The sequence below is a fragment of the Geotrypetes seraphini genome, chromosome 10 (assembly GCF_902459505.1).
Source record: "Geotrypetes seraphini chromosome 10, aGeoSer1.1, whole genome shotgun sequence".
Classification (NCBI taxonomy): domain Eukaryota; kingdom Metazoa; phylum Chordata; class Amphibia; order Gymnophiona; family Dermophiidae; genus Geotrypetes; species Geotrypetes seraphini.
In genome coordinates, this window is record NC_047093.1 from 28457822 (window position 1) to 28473516 (window position 15695).

At 44.5% G+C, this 15695-nt stretch overlaps 1 protein-coding gene and 1 long non-coding RNA gene across 4 annotated transcripts; one reads left to right on the forward strand and one right to left on the reverse strand.

Moving 5' to 3' along the window:
- Positions 1–1244: 1244 nt before the first annotated feature.
- LOC117368032 lies at positions 1245–3810 on the reverse strand. The gene is made up of 2 exons (XR_004540895.1): positions 3487–3810; positions 1245–1711 (listed from the first exon to the last, which is right to left on the reverse strand). It is a non-coding gene; the product is annotated as an uncharacterized LOC117368032 (long non-coding RNA).
- Positions 3409–13993, forward strand: ARMC7 (armadillo repeat containing 7). 3 transcript variants are annotated; one of them, XM_033961272.1, is made up of 4 exons: positions 3409–3591; positions 10235–10354; positions 11244–11387; positions 13295–13993. In XM_033961272.1, exons 2-4 carry the CDS (start codon positions 10264–10266, stop codon positions 13630–13632), a joined length of 573 nt encoding a protein of 190 aa, XP_033817163.1. In that variant the 5' UTR covers positions 3409–3591; positions 10235–10263; the 3' UTR covers positions 13633–13993. The 3 variants fall into 3 exon arrangements, with proteins under 3 accessions (XP_033817163.1, XP_033817162.1, XP_033817164.1); XM_033961271.1 differs by lacking the exon at positions 3409–3591 and adding an exon at positions 3836–3979; XM_033961273.1 differs by lacking the exon at positions 3409–3591 and adding an exon at positions 3836–3904.
- Positions 13994–15695: the final 1702 nt, after the last annotated feature.

A 15695-nucleotide genomic window follows, 5' to 3' on the forward strand; every position in this document is an offset into this window, starting at 1 on the left:
TCCCCCAAGTTCTTTTCCTGACCCTGCCCCATTCCTGCAAGCTCCGTCCTCATCTGCACAAGCCTCAAACAGTTTAAAACATAAGTGTTTGAGGCTTGTGCGGTTAAGGTAGAGCTTACAGGAATGGGACAGAGACAAAACTCAAGGGGAGGGGACATTGAGTTCCTGTTGGGACAGGGACAAATTTGTCCCTGTGCCATTCTCTACCTTGAAACTCAATTAAAAGCGTTGTTTAAATAGCATTTTTTTTTTTTTTTACTGAGCTTGGGTGCCAGTTAAAGAATCTGGGCCTATATATATTTATTATTATTATTATTGTACACTGCCAATATCTTAACATGCTAAGCAGTTATCAAATCCCTCAATAAATAACTGACTATTTGGGGGGTAAAGTCAGCATTTGGCCATTTAAATTTCTGTATTCAGTGGTTAACTGGCTAAGGTAAAAGGACTGCATAAAAATCAGTTCCATTATTATGCAGTTCACCATAGCCAGTTAAGTACTGAATATCAGCTGTTTTCACTGGCTCCGTAAACCTAGAAATAGAGAATGACACGGGGACAAATTTTCCCCTGTCCCCACAGGAACTCATTTTCCTGTACCATCCCGACGAGTTCTTTTCCTGTCCCTGCCACATTCCTGCAAGCTCTGTCCTCATCTGCACAAGCCTCAAACACTTCAAAATCATAAGTAGCAACATTTTAGAGCTCAGATTGTGATGTCATAATGCCTCATTCCAACAATGACTAAGCTCCATCCTGATCTGCACAAGCCTCAAACACTTTAGAATCATAAGTAGCAACATTCTAGAGCTCAGATTGTGATGTCATAATGCCTCATTCCATCAATGCCTAAGCTCTGTCTTCATCTGCACAAGTCTCAAACCCTTTACAATCATAAGTGTTGGAGGCTTTTGCGGTTATGGCAGAGCTTACAGAAACGGGACAGGGACAGCAACAAAACTCGTGGGGACGGGATGGGGAAATTGAGTTCCTGCAGGGACAGAAAAAAGTTGAACCTGTGTCATTCTCTACCTGGAAATTCAATGCCGTAGCCTGGGCATGACCCAACACTGAATTTCCAGGGTAATGCCGGTGAATATGTGGCCCTCCGTCTTTCCAGGGTAATGCCGGTGAATATGGGGCCCTCTGTCTTTTAAATGTAACATGATTCGCAGGCGACCCAGTTCAGATTATGAATACAAGAGCTCCCTCAACATCACAGTAATCACGTAAAACCATGCTTCAGGAAAACAAATTCCCTTCTAATGCATACCTATCCTATACAACTAGACTTTGATTCTTCTAAAAGGGTATTCAGATAAATCACATAAAGAACATAAACATCCCTTTCCCATATTATAAATGCATGATACAGTCACAGGATTCAGTTAAATCTTTCAACTACTCAACTATGTGGAAAAATTCAGTGTTCTTTGTATCCAGCCATCAGTAGGAGCAAGATTATCTTCTTAGGATCATGGCACAGTCAGGCTCCGGATCCTCAAATAACATTCACCCAATTGGCCACTGTTGGATTCAATTGATTTTATGATGTTCTTATTTTTGCATGTCTTCAGTAGAATTTAAGTGGATATTTTTCCTTTCAGCCAGCAGTTTCTGACGTCTCTCCATGATTTCCTGTCGCTTTTTTTCATACTTCTCGTGCTCCTTTGCACGAATCTCCTCCACATCTGGAAAAAATTTATGCCTATCATAGGCAAAAAAAAAAGAAGCCACCAAAACAGAAATTAATGTATGGCTAAGTCCTGTCTCCACCCCCCTTAACTCCCTCTTCCTGTGCTCAAGTCCTAAAATAACTTTACCGCCTACTCTCCATCACCTCCAGTTTCTCCCATACATCCAAATTAACTCAGCCAGCCCCCCTCATACTTCCTTTTCAGGCTTTTCCTTTTCTAGATTCCTCTCCCAATAAATTTGCATATGGTTGTTTTTTTTAACTCACCAGACCATCTATGGTATTTGTCTGAATTTAAACAGAGTTCATTAGCTAGCTGACTAAGATACCATACACTAGTGAAGCTATTAGATTTACCCAGGGCAGGATTAACCAATAGGCCGAGTAGGCACATGCCTAGGGCCTGAAATGGTCAGGGGGACCCGATGAAGGAGGGCATCAACATTGTTTTTTCCAAACGGTGACGATGTTTTTTTGCCTCCAGCATCGATTGGCACCGCGCCCCCCCCCCCCAATCGACGGAAAGTAAGACAAGCAAGCAACGTGGGTAAGAAAGGCAACGGGAACTGTAATTGTGCAAGCGGTGCTGCTTGCCCAAAGCTTCCCAATGACGCAGCTTGTTTCCGCCTGGGCGCATGGTGGGATGGGGCGGGACAGGGGGCCCAGTGTACTTGTGTGCCTAGGGGCCCTTGACAAATTAATCCTGCCCTGGGTTTACCAGCTCCTTTATAACTTATACAACTCCTAGTATGGCACATTTTGTACTTAGTCCTAGAGAAATCTATTAAAGCTCATAAGGATGCAATAAATCTATATGACAACTCCCTTATATCAAAATAACACACTTATCAGACATTTTGTACTTTGGCCAGTCTCAGATGCCTCATTTTCTTTTAAGCCTTAAATTCTAATCTGTAATGAGGTTCTCCTTCCTCAGCTTTAACAGAATATAAACCATTAAGGATTTTTTTCTACAGATCTCAAAACTTGATTATTGCAACACCTTCCTTGGGTTTCCTTTCATTACCTTCTGCTCTTTCAGTGAAAATAGTTGATAAGTGCTCATCAACATAACTATATTTCTCCATTTTTGGCAGCACATTAGTTAGTGGGTTTAAATTTAAGATTCTGGCCTTAATTCATCCAGCACTACACATGATCAGCAGTCATTTATCAGACTGCCTCATCCCCTATCTCTCCCTGAGCAGAACCTTAGTTTTTCTGCTACCTGGCAAGCCACTTTTTGTTGTGTTAGTTCTCTTCCTTCTTATTTACAACAGGAAACCTGGTTTTTCAAATAGGCTTTCTCACAGTTCACTAAGGGACTTTTCTCTGGATGCCTGTGGTTGGAGTGTGTGTTTGCTGAAGCCTATTCCCCGTTTTTATGTTTATTATATGGTATGGCAGGCTATTTTAGACCGTTTGTATTATGTTACTCTAAACCACCTTGATAAGCTTTTCCAGAACGGTGTTTAAGCAAATTCTTTACCAATAATAATTCCAATACTGATGTCCAATTAATGTGTTTCTACAAGATTACTCTGGAAGGGGGGTGGTGTTGAGATGGCCATGGTTGGTAATTTTCAAAATCGAGGGGGTGGAGAGTTCAAAAGCTGAATGCATCATAAATACCCTTGCACCTGACCTGGGGAGGTTCCCCCAGCCTAGCACTGATGCATATCAAACAGTGGTCAGTAAGGCAAGAGGGCACACAGACTTTTAACAGTGGCTCTGCTAATTAGCCACGCATGACTATTTTGCACGCTTATATCCGCTCCCCCTCGGACCTGTTCACGAAGGCGATTGCAAATCCAACGAAGAGTGAGCCGAAGAGAAAGGGCTTGCTGAACCGCTTCCTTGCAGATATCTTTGCCCTCATCATTTCAGTTCTGGTAACACCGTGGGCCGAATAAACCCCGCTACAGCCCCGGACTTTTTAACTTTCGAGATCAAGCAAAGAAGCAACTCGCGCTGCGGGAAAGGCCGCGCTTCGGGCTCCGGACTCCAGACTTCCCCGCCCCCTCTGACGTGCATTCTCCGGCAGCGCCCCGCCCCCTCTGACGTAACGTTCCCTTCATCCGCGGTTCGCGTCCTGTGGCATCTCGTCGCTGACGCGATTCTCAGCAGGTCAGGGCGCGGAGGGAAGTTGCGTCAGAAGGGGGGCGGAGCGGTGGAGGCAAACTGTGTGTCTCGTGGCGTTTGAAAGTAGGACTGAGCGCGGGGAAGCTGAGGGGGGAGGTGCTGGCCTGTGAACGGCGAGGAAAGGGAGGGGAATGTGAGGTGAGGGCAGTCAAATTGATGTGGTTTAATATCTTTGCTTAAGGAAAAAAAATTTTTTGGAATAAAACCTCTTTAAAAATGTTTATAAGTTACGTCTTCACTAGTTTGGGTTGAATATATCCCGCTTTCGATTTTAAATGTTTTTGAACATGATGGATTCGGGCATAGGCTATTATTAGCAAGGCCTTGCTTCCCCTTCTAGTCATCCTTAACAGGGTTCAAGTGATTTGCTCATAAGAGTAGCTGTACTGAGTCTCGCGCAGTGGCGTAGTAAGGGAAGATGGCGCCTGGACCAGCAAACAGGAAGTTACGTCAGAGGGAGGGCTCGAGGCTGGAACGAGCAGCGTAGAGGAATTGAAGGATTTAAGACAGGGGTCTCAAAGTCCCTCCTTGAGGGCCGCAATCCAGTCAGGTTTTCAGGATTTCCCCAATGAATATGCATTGAAAGCAGTGCATGCACATAAATCTCATGCATATTAGTTGGGGAAATCCTGAAAACCAGACTGGATTGGGGTCCTCAAGGAGGGACTTTGAGACCCCTGATTTAAGAGGTACCAAGGAGGGGGAGGGGTGGTGCAGTTAAGAGGAACACCCACCCCCCTTTCGGGATCCCTGCACTGCTGCTGGATGGTGTTCTTGCTAAGATAGCTGCCTCACCCCTCTTGCCGTGTTACTGATCAAACTCATGGTCCATCTAGCTCAGTATTCTGCTTCCAGTAGTGGCTAGACCAGGTTGCAGCTGCCTGGCAGAATCCCAAATAGTAGCAAGGTCCCATGCTACCTAACCAAGGGACAAGCAGTGGCTTTCCCCATGTCAGTCTCATTAGCAGGCTATGAACCTCCAGGAGCTTTCCAAACTTTTTTTTTAAAAAATCAGATATGGTAACCAATGTTACACGTTCCAGAATTTAACTATTCTTTGAGGGGAAAACTATTTCCTATTCATTTTAAAATTACTACTCTATAACTTCATGGAGTGTTCCTAACAATTGATTCATGTTTACACATTCTATTCCATTCAAGATTTTATATATTAGCAGAGTTCCATTCCCTTATTTTGAGCACCCTTCTTTGAACATTTTTTTTTTCTTATTCTGCAGTACTCGAGATGAAGTTACACTATGGAATAATAGAGACATTATATTCTTCATCTTATTTTCTATCCCTTTCCTAATAATTTCTAGCATTGTGTTTGCTTTTTTTAAAAAAAATTTTGGCTGCCACCACACTCTTAAGCAAAAAGTTTAAATGTATTTCTTTAGCATCTCTCCAGACCAGTACAGTTCATTGATGGGTAATAGCTCACCATGACCAGCAGATGGGAGACCGAGACCAAACTTTTGGCTGTAATACTAATAGCTGTGCTTTCCCGTATATAACCAGTCTGTTCTCAGTTTCAGTAGGTGGTAGGTGAGCTGTGCCAGTCTTCCCTTAATTAAAGCTGTTGGAATTTGTGTAGTGCTCCTTGTCTTCATCTGTTGCCGGACTGAGCTTGGGAGGACCCTATTGGGGGTCTGTCTGACCTTGGGGGTGTCACACTCAATAGGTCATAAGTTGAGTCCCTCCCCCCCACCACCACTTTCTTCCACCTCCCCAAAATTTTGTACAGGTGCCTCGGCTGTAAGCCTTGCTACCAATACCTGCAAGTCATATGGCTTAGAGAGCCAGTGGAGTCTGATCTGAATAATAATAAAAAAATCCTGAGGCAGTACTGGTCTGAAGGGAGCCTTCAGTTTTCTGTAATTGAGTTTTTATTGTTAATCGGCACTTTTCTTACAGCTAGGTTGCGTATTGCACAATGAGCACTTTTTAAAGGGAAAAAGTGTTCATTGTGCTCCAAACACGAGGTTGATGTGGCCGACCTGTTCTTGCGGTATGCTGGCCACCATCAAGGGGAATCCTCGTTGACTTCGGGTGCCGGAGTCCAGGGATCTCCTTCCCAAGTGCCTTGCATACCAGCAGCTGACAGCGGGGAAGCCTGGTCTTCCATCCCTGCCCACACAGGGATTCCCTTAGCCACTGATGGTCAGGGAAATAAAGTTTCCCTTACTGCCGATGCTGTTGGGGACTCTCTTTCTATTGCTGCCGGCTCGCCTGCTTTAGCGGTTGGGACAGTTCAGGTTTCTCAGCTGCTACAGGCCTTGGGCATGTTTTTGGTGGGCATGATCCAATTTTGGTGGGAAGCACCTCCATTTTGTCTTCTGTATTGGAGAAACAGGGGCAAGTTTCTGTTGGGACCTCTGCTTTGGCAGTGAGTCCCATAGGGCGCCGGGGGTTTTTCCCCCTCCCGATTTTGTTTTCGCCTTGTGTAAGGCTTATCTTCAGACGGCTGGGGGTCCTGCTTCCGCCCTGGGGGTCTCAGTGGTGGGGGTTCCCTCCGTGTCCACTCCAGTTCGGCCCCCCTCAGTGCTGGTTTTGTCCCTGTCTCCTCTCTCTCATCTAAGCGGCCGAGGGTCTCTTGGGATGATTTTTTATATAGAGGAGCAGTTTTTTTGATGCTGCTGGCAGAGGTTTTTCAGTTCTGTCAGCTAGCGAGGATGCTAGCTCGCTAGCTCGGTGGTGCACATTTTTCAGCAGGAAGAGCTCCAGGAGCTTATCCTTCAGGTCTCCTCGGTGTTGCATTTCGAGGATGACGCAAAAGCCCCCACATGTGATGGACCCTCTGCTTCTGAGGATCTGCTCAGCATCCCGCTCTTTTCCTATGCATCAGGATATTGTGCTTGCGCAGTGGAAAGCGCCAGAGGCGCCTTTTCATTTTGTGCGCTCCATGGTTCACTTGTATCCATTCCAGAGGGGGATAGGGATTCCTTGAAGTCGCCGATGGAGGACACAGTGGTTTCGGCCATTGTGAAATGGCATATGGTGCCCATTGAGAGCAGCTCAGCCTTGCGGGTCTCTGAGGAGCGTAGGTTGGAGTCCCTCCTTAAGCAGAATTTTGATGTCACTTCCCTAGCGGTCCAGGTGGCGATGTGTGGTGGTCTGGTGGCTGAGCGTGTCCTTGACGGTGTGTCTGATGACTGGTCCTTGGTGGAACAGGAAGTAGCTAAAATTGAGATGGGTGCTTCTTATCTCTCTGATGCCATGTATGACTTGTAACGGGCATCGGCTGAGTCCATGGTTCTCTGGGTGGCCGCTTGTCTTACCTTGTGGCTCCGGGCTTGGTCAGCAGATGTGGCATCTAAGGCTAAGCTGATGAAATTTCTCTTTCGGGGTTCCTTTTGTTTGGTGAGGATTTGGACAAGTTGGTTCAGACCTTAATGGACTCTAAAATGCCCCATCTTCCTGAAGACAATGCCCGCACACCTGCGCAGGGTGGCATTGCTCAGGGCCATTTGCGTGATTTCCGCAGATACCGTCCTGGTCAAGGGGCTGCTTATTTTCCAGCATCGGGCTCCCTGGGGCCGTTTCTTTCAGTGCATGCAGACCTTTGTGGGGGGAGTGATTCCTCCGCTGGTTCCCCCACCGCCTATTCCGCCCAATGATTCCTTGCTGGCGCTTCCCTAGCTTATCCTATATCTGAGGGGTCAAATGCAGTTATTAGATGGGTGTACAGAGTGCTCTGGGATAGGATGGGAAGCTAAACTCAAGGCAAGTTGTTTATACAGTTAAACAAGGTATAAGGAAGTGATTTAGTTAGTATGTAAGACAAGTTAGTCTTGATGCAGAGCAAGAGTATAGTCAATCACCCTTTCTTGTACAGTCCCGCTCTATTCTTGGACAAGTGGGTTATGCATCTACTATCGCTAGACAGCTTGTAGGTAGCATCATTTACATAGTATTTTCAGTCCCTTCTCTCCTACTTCAGGACTGCCCTCAGGACTTCAGTTGCATTAAACTCGGTGTCCCGGCCGGAAGGCACCCAGAAGTGTGTGGACGTTGACGCGATGACATCATGTGCATGCACAACATCATCACGTTGACGTATGCATGGAGGCCCATCTGGCCACGACCTGCTTTGGTTAGGGGATCCTTGAGGGGAGGAACAGGAAGAGGAAGAGAGTCATCCACACCAGCTGACTGCCTACAGGATGTGTCTCTTGCAGCCAAACAGAGGTTTAGCGGTTCCCGGCGCCAATCCACAGGGAGCCATCCTTCTGCAACCGCCTAAGAAAAAGTTCTGCACCAGGCCTCTGACTGCTCCTCCAGCAATCGGGGGCAGCTCTCGACTTTTCTGGCAGGATGGAGGGCTATTACCTCGGATTGATCTTGGAGGTTCTTGGATAGCTACAAGCTTGAGTTTCATCAGCCCCTGGCAGAGTTTTTTTCTGGACTCCCTGGTGGGAAGGCCAGAAAAGATGACTCAGGTGGAAGCCACTGTCCAGAGGCTGCTGGACATTGAAGCCATATAGCCCATTTCAGAGCGAGACTCGGGCTCCATATTTTATAACAGCATTACCAGTATGCAACACTGCCCTTCGGGCTGGCGATAGTGCCCAAGACCTTCCCTAGGAGTTCTGGTCCAACTGTATCTAGAAGACTTATTGATCAGGGCCCCGTCAAAGTCTGAGGGACATCAGGTGATTTGCTAAGTCCAGCTGCTTCAGTGCCTAGGCTGGATCAACTTCTGAAAGAGTTGCCTCAAGCCAAAGCAGGACTTGGAATGCTTAGAAGTTCACTTCCACATGGGTCAGGTGATCCTGCCCGCATCACGCCAGTTCCATCAGTTAACCAGGAATTTTCTGGTCACTCTGGTCCCGACTGCCTGCCAGTATCTTCAAGTCCTGGGGTCTATGGTGGTAATGATCGATGTGGTTCCTTGAGCCAGAGCCCACCTGCGACTGCTGCAGGACATGTGGGACTTGTATGCCCAACTCCCCAGGATGGCAGAGACTCAGCATAGTCTAGCCTGATGGTTGCATCCCATTTCCCTGTCCAGGGAGCTTCCCCTCCAGATATCAGAGTGGGCGATTCTGACAAAAAATGCCAGTCTCTTTGGATGGGGTGCTGTTTGTCTCTAGACAGTCTAGTTTAGGGCCGGTGGTCCTCTCCAAGAAGAAGTGGCCTGTAGCGTCAGGTGGCTAGCTCTTCTCCACTTCAGGTGTCTTCCCTGGAAGTGGGCTATGCGTGTCTTTTTGGATAATGCCACAGTGGTGGCTTACAGCAGTTGCCAGGGGGCACCAGGAACGCCTCTCTGAGCATGGAGGCCCAGCTTCTCTTTCAGTAGGTGGAAAGCCACCTTGTGGCACTTAAAGCGCATGTGGCCACGGTGAACAACGTCCAGGTGGATTATCTTAGTTGCCAGACTCTGAACCCCGGGAACGCTCCCTGTCCCAGAGAGCGTTTGACTGTATAGTGGAGCGCTGGTTTAGTCCCACATTCAGCCTCATGGCATCAATAGCCAACAAGAAGGCAGATCAGTTCTTCAGCTGCCATCACGAAACCAGCAGCAAAGGCTTGGATGCGCTGGTCCAGCCTTGGCTGCTGGAGGGTCTTCTTTATGTTTTTGCTCCGTGGTCCATGATGGCAGTCTGCTGAGACGGATCACGGCTCACAGGGGTCAGGTGATTCTTGTAATGCCTGACTGGCCGGGGTATGCCTACCTGTTTCATCTGCACCTAGATCAGGGCCTCAGAATTCCTTGTCATCCATGTCTTCTCATGCAGGGCCCGACTGTGCTTCGGGATCCGGACCACTTTGGTTGTACGGCCTAGCTATTGACCTTAGTCCAAAGGGGCTATTCTACAGCCATGATTGCTGTTATTCTTTGCAGCAAGAAATTAACTATGGCGACTTATGCAAAAACTTGGAGATGTTATCAGGCGTTGTATGTCCAGAAAAACGAAGATCCATCTGTACCATTGGTGCCTTAAATGCATGGAGATATCTCTCCTACAATTTAAAGCCCACCCAAAAGCATTTTTTTAATGAGAAGATATATGGGGACCTGATTATAGTCCTAACGTTGCTGGTTCCTGCTCAATGGCATACACTCACTATTCTCTTTAGCATTTTTTTTTTTTTACTCCAGATATGTAACTATTTTTTCCTCTTTCTCTATTTAATGATATAGTTATTTGTTTTTATAAACTGCTTAGCTTATGATATGTTTGTTTGTGTTTTGTGATATGTGGTATATCAAGAATAAAGGGATACTTGAGTTAGTATTTGAGCATTGTTGTTTACTGCAATTGCTTTATAGTTAAGTGATCGGTTATGTACTGTAATTACTCTGAGAAATCAGCCTGTACGGAGTGGTTTTAGGAATGACACGTTTAGCTTGAATCTGCTACTTTTTATTTTTCTCCCTTCTACTAGAGAATATTGTGATTCCAGACGTTTGGAGCATGTTTCAGAAAAAGCAGGAGTGTCTGGATTCTGGGCGCTTTGAATACTTGCAGGCACTGGTTACCGAGTTTCAGGACACAGACAATCAAGGTGAGCCAGTTCAAGCTCTGAGAGAAATCTTGAATTGGATACATTAAGGGGAGAAGTTATGAATGTAGGTTGTTAAGATTTGTTATTGTATTGTTAACCTGTTATTAGTAATAAATGTGACCTCTGTGGTAAAATAGCACAAGTTGGTGGTTAAATAACATGTCTTAAAGGCCATTGATAACTTCTTCCCTAAGTTGGAAACATCTTCAGATGCTTGGCTCATTCCCTGCAGTAGGCACTGAGCAACAAAGCCAAGATATTACAGGGCAATGCTGTGGGTTAGGAGAGGGACATAAGACACTGGTGAGTAAGGCTGTTTTCTAATCATAGATCTTCTCATTAGCAGCCATAAAAACTGTTGCATTGTTGGTGACAGCAGTATGGCATCCTGGGTGGCTGTCTTGTTGTCCACCTCTTCTGATGACTGAGTACAGCTTTCATTGAAAGGTTTGGACAATTTCTTGGAGGAAAAGTCCATAGTATGTTATTAAGACATGGGAAAGCCTCTGCTCGCCCTGGATCGGTGGCATGAAATGTTGCTACTCGTGGGGTTTTGGCCAGGTACTAGTGACCTGGTGAAAATGGGCTACTGGGCTTGATGGACCATGGGTCTGACCCAGTAAGGCTATTCTTATGTTCTTATCGTAATGGCTGATTGCAAAGCTTCCTGCATCTGCTGGGGATTTGAGTTCTAATTCTTAAGCAAAGAAAATCCTCTGGATGAAAATGTCACCCACGTCTCTAAGGGGCCCTTTTACTAAAGCTTATAGTATGCTAAATGCTAAGAAGTTTCACTGCATTTAGTGCACACTGATTGTTAGAGACCCTTTTACGTGCTGTGTCGTCTTTTTTTTTTTTTTTTTCTCTGAGTTTGGTTCTCCCTTTGCAGAAGCCAAGGAACAAGTCCTAGCAAATCTGGCCAATTTTTCCTACGATCCTAAGAACTATGAGTATCTTCGTCAACTTCAAGTCATCGATCTGTTCTTGGACATGCTGACTGAGAACAACGAGAACTTTGTGGAATTTGGCATTGGTAAGAGCAGACCCTATGAAACTTTAACAAGTAGCAAGTCTTTGATCTTAGTATCATTTTACTACTACCCGTACTAATGGCCTTTTTGTAGGGATGGAACACAGGATACGCGTCTGACAGAATGGCGTCTCTACACCTTTTAAGCCCAATCAGAAGTTTAAAAAATACTACTATTACTGTAGAAAAAATGAGGTTAAGTGAAATAAAAACATAAGTGGAGTCAATTGTGATTAAAATGACACTGAAGTTCACAGAAGAAATTAAACATGTCACACTGGGTCAGTCAGACTAAAGATCCAGCAAGCTCCAACATTGCAATCTGATAGTGACCATTTCCAAGTATGGAAGTCCTGATACAGTCATGTACACCGCTGGTTTTCAACCTAGTACTCAAGTCGGGCTTTCAGGATATTCACAACGAATATGCATGAGATATTTACATGCAATGGAGGAAGTGCATGCTAATGCATCTCATGCATATTTATTATGGATATCCTGAAAACCTTGACTGGCCAGGTGGGGCCTGGATTGAAAATCACTAACCTAGACAGTCGACTTATTTCACTGTCTAATATGCAGCTGAAGAGGAAACAAACAAATAGGAAAACTTTTTTTTTCACTCGGTGCATAGGTAGACCCTGGAACGATATAAAACCCAGCTAAGATGGACTTTAGGAAATCCACTGCTTATTCCTAGGATAAGCAGCATAAAATTTGTTTTACTCTTCGGGATTTGCAAGGTACTTGTGACTTGAGTTGGCCACTGTTGGAGGCAAAATACTGGACTTGATGGACTTTTGGTCTGTCCCAGTATGGCAGCTCTTATGTTTTTATGTAAGTTTTAAATGTTTTGACACATTCCTATGGGAAAAGTTCATAAGCCATTATAAAGATAGACTTAGGATTTGGTGACGTATGTCTCTGCCAAATGTTACACAGTGGTTGAATTTGCTGTATGCCACAATAGTAATGGAACACCATAAGGTAGGATGGACTGATTCACTGTACTAGACCAGATTTCAGAGTATGGTAACCTGTATGGCTGGCTGTGTCCCATCGTGCACACAGCTCATCTAATTAATTATAGAGGATAATGGTCTGTGCATATTGGCCTTAATTCCAAAATCTGGTGTAAGGAGCACTACTAGTTTCTGGTTGACTTATTTCATTAGGAAGGGAATGAGAGGGAGTGTTTAAAAACCAGAAAACATTTTTTTTAAGAGTACTTTGTTATTCATTTGTATATTGAGAAATGGTTTCACTGAGTTATTTTCTGAATACATGTTACTGATTCCTAGACTTGAAAAAAGCCTCTGCTTATCCCTCAGGGTAAATAGCCTGGAATCTTGTTACCTTTTGCAGTCCTGCCAGGTACTTATAACCTGGATTGGCCACTGTTGGAAACAGGATACTGGGATCAATGGATCTTTGGTCTTACTCTCTAGGGCAATTTTTCTGTTCTTAAAGGGTGTTACAACATTGCTGGTCAGTGGAAGTATGCAGCTGGAACAGATGTGAACTAAGATGAAATAGAACTGATTTTGTCTGTAATGAAGCATGCACAGAGAGTGGGAAGGATCCAGAAACTGTATGATTTACTTCTGTTATTGGTGATCATTACAGTCTAAGTGACAAAATTTCATCAGGTGTTTTCTCTTGAATGAAATGCACACAAATGCTGCAGCAAGACAGAGGAGGGAGCCGGCAAGACAGTAAACACCCGGGGGCAGCAAAGGAAAACATTGCATCACCCTCGACCGGGGCCACACAAAATACTTCACAGGGCCGCATTTGGCCCTCGGGCCGCAGGTTGGACACCCCTTATTTTAAAGGCATTCTAAATAAATAAGCTCCTTTTTCCATCCCCATTTTACTTCTTGCTAACAGCATCTCTTTGTGTGTTCCAGGTGGTCTATGCAACCTCTGCTTGGATAAAGTCAACAAAGCCTATATTCTGCAAGCCAGTGGCATTCAGCCAGTAATAAACTGTCTATCAAGCCCAAATGAGGAGACGGTTGTGTCAGCAGTTACTGCACTGATGTACCTGTGCACACCTTCCACCCACCAAGAGATCACAGCACTGCCTGTGGTGGAGTGCATGCTGCGCTTCTCAGCCTCAGCCAACCGTAGGCTAAGTAACTTAGCTAACATCTTCTTAGAGGATTACTGCACACCTGCACAGGTGGCAGAGGCCAGAAACCTCAGCAAGCACACAGCCTTAGGGATCCCACTACCAAAGGACTGAATGAGACTGAAGTCAGAGGGATCTAGAGATCAGGATCAGGTCAAACTGCTCTGACAGGATCCCAGGAGAGTCATTGCAGCCACAGGGCCCTGGAGACGAAGGTCCCACAATAGACTATTTTCTACAGGGTCCCAGACTGATGTGTAGGGCCCTGAAGATCACAACGCCTCAAGACAGAGTTGGTGTGCAGCCACAGTGTTCCCTGGAAGTCTAGTTGTCTATATAATGGCATAGTATGACATTGCAGTCATACTTCTCTGGAGATCCAGAGAAGTACACTCTGAATTGCTGATTATTCTTGTATTTTTGCCATTTACCAAATAATCAGAATAAAAAGGTCTGTGGGTCTTCTTGTATAGTCCACCTCTAGTCGATTAATCAGGTATTTAGTGTGGACCACTGTTATGCTTAAAAAAGCACTACCTTGTTCAAGAAAAGGGCATCGACTCTTTTTCCCTCTTCGGGAAGCATTGTGATGCCTGTTCGGAAGAATCAATGTTTGCAGAACCCTGATAGTAAAAGTAGAAACAAAGTAAATGATGGCAGATAAGGACCATAAGGCTTCTCTAATCCTGTCTGCTGGTGCGGTGCCATAGACACCAGTTGTTCTCCATCTAGGGGTACCTGTGTGCACTTATCCAAGATTTCTCTAACTCGATTACCATTCCTGCCTCCCCTTGGAAGCCATTACACTTACTGTAGCTTCCTTTCCAAGAAGAGAGATTTTCTGATGTTTCTCCCTCCATATATTAACAACTTTTTCTAGAGCATTCCTTCTGCTGAAAGTTTCTCTCTTCTGCATTATTTATATTTTTGAGGTATCTGGATGGCTTTAGCTACCACTTAACCAAATGATATGATAGCCTTTTGTCAGACACAATGATCCCCAAGGACACTCTTTTTGTCAGTGTAGTTGAATATCTTTTTCTTCCGGCCCTCCTCCAAGTTATGCACTGTCCCCTAGGATTTTTGCAGCCCAAACACATGATCCATCATGGGGTGCCCAAAATACTAAGAATTACAGAAGATACTTTTCACAAACCTGGTTTAAGTAGATAGACTAGCAATTAACAACTAGCATCAGTGTCAAACCAGTGCTGAAACACTGCAGGTATAGGACCACAGAGAAAAATGTATTTTCCTTTTATAGCTTTTTTTTAACTTTGTAGCTAGTTTTAATTCCATAAAAGTCTTTTCTATATTCTCTGACTTCATCCAATAATGCTGTTCTCTATCATTGTACAGAATTTGATGTTTGCAGTGATCACTTCTTTAGCCTGTTCTGGTTTTGTGCTTGACAAGCCCTTCTTGCATGTGTCCTCCGCTAGTATTGCTTTCCAGTCATCAGGCCATGACTAGAGTCTTCTTCATGGAGGCTGGAGCACCATATGCTTGTTATGACAACAGTTAAGCAGTGTGCTCCCAGTTTGGGCAGCTCTCGAGCCCTGAGAAGAAAACAATAAGCAACAGGTTTTCTTTTGGAGCTCTTACCACAACTAGAATTCCAGTGCAATAAGAATGGTATCCTGAACCTTAGGTTACTCTATCCTCGCAAGCGTACTGCAGAAAGATGTCAATCACAGCTTTTGAAACATCCTTCTTGCAGGAATCTGCTGCCCCTTCAGTTTTTCTTTTTGCAAATGAGTATGAAAGGTGTTTTCTGATCTGCTCAGTTTATTTCTTTATTTTGCCATAGTTTTGTGGTTTTTCTGTTCTAGTTAATAATTGAATTTTCATCTAGAATCCTTGGTTTTATTTTAGATTCTTCTTTATCTTTAAATAATCAAATTAACAATTTATCTAAAAAGTGCTATTTTAGTTTACGGATGTTGAGGAGAGTTTGAGGTGTTTTTTTTCATCAAAATCATTTTACAGTTTTGGTTCAAGCAATTATTTTTGCACATCTGGATTATGCAAATTCCCTGTATATCAGATTAACCAAATTTAATCTGAAGAGACTACAACTTATTCAGAACACTGCGGCCAAATTAATTTTTGGAAGACATAAATATGATCATGCCTCTCTATTATTGAGGTTACTTCATTGGCTTCCCTTTACTGAA

Coding starts and splice junctions, on each gene's coding strand:
- ARMC7 (XM_033961272.1), top strand. CDS start 10,264: ATGTTTCAGAAAAAGCAGGAGTGTCTGGATTCTGGGCGCTTTGAATAC. Junction 10,355..11,243: donor TCAGGACACAGACAATCAAG/GTGAGCCAGTTC, acceptor CTCCCTTTGCAG/AAGCCAAGGAACAAGTCCTA. Junction 11,388..13,294: donor CTTTGTGGAATTTGGCATTG/GTAAGAGCAGAC, acceptor TGTGTGTTCCAG/GTGGTCTATGCAACCTCTGC.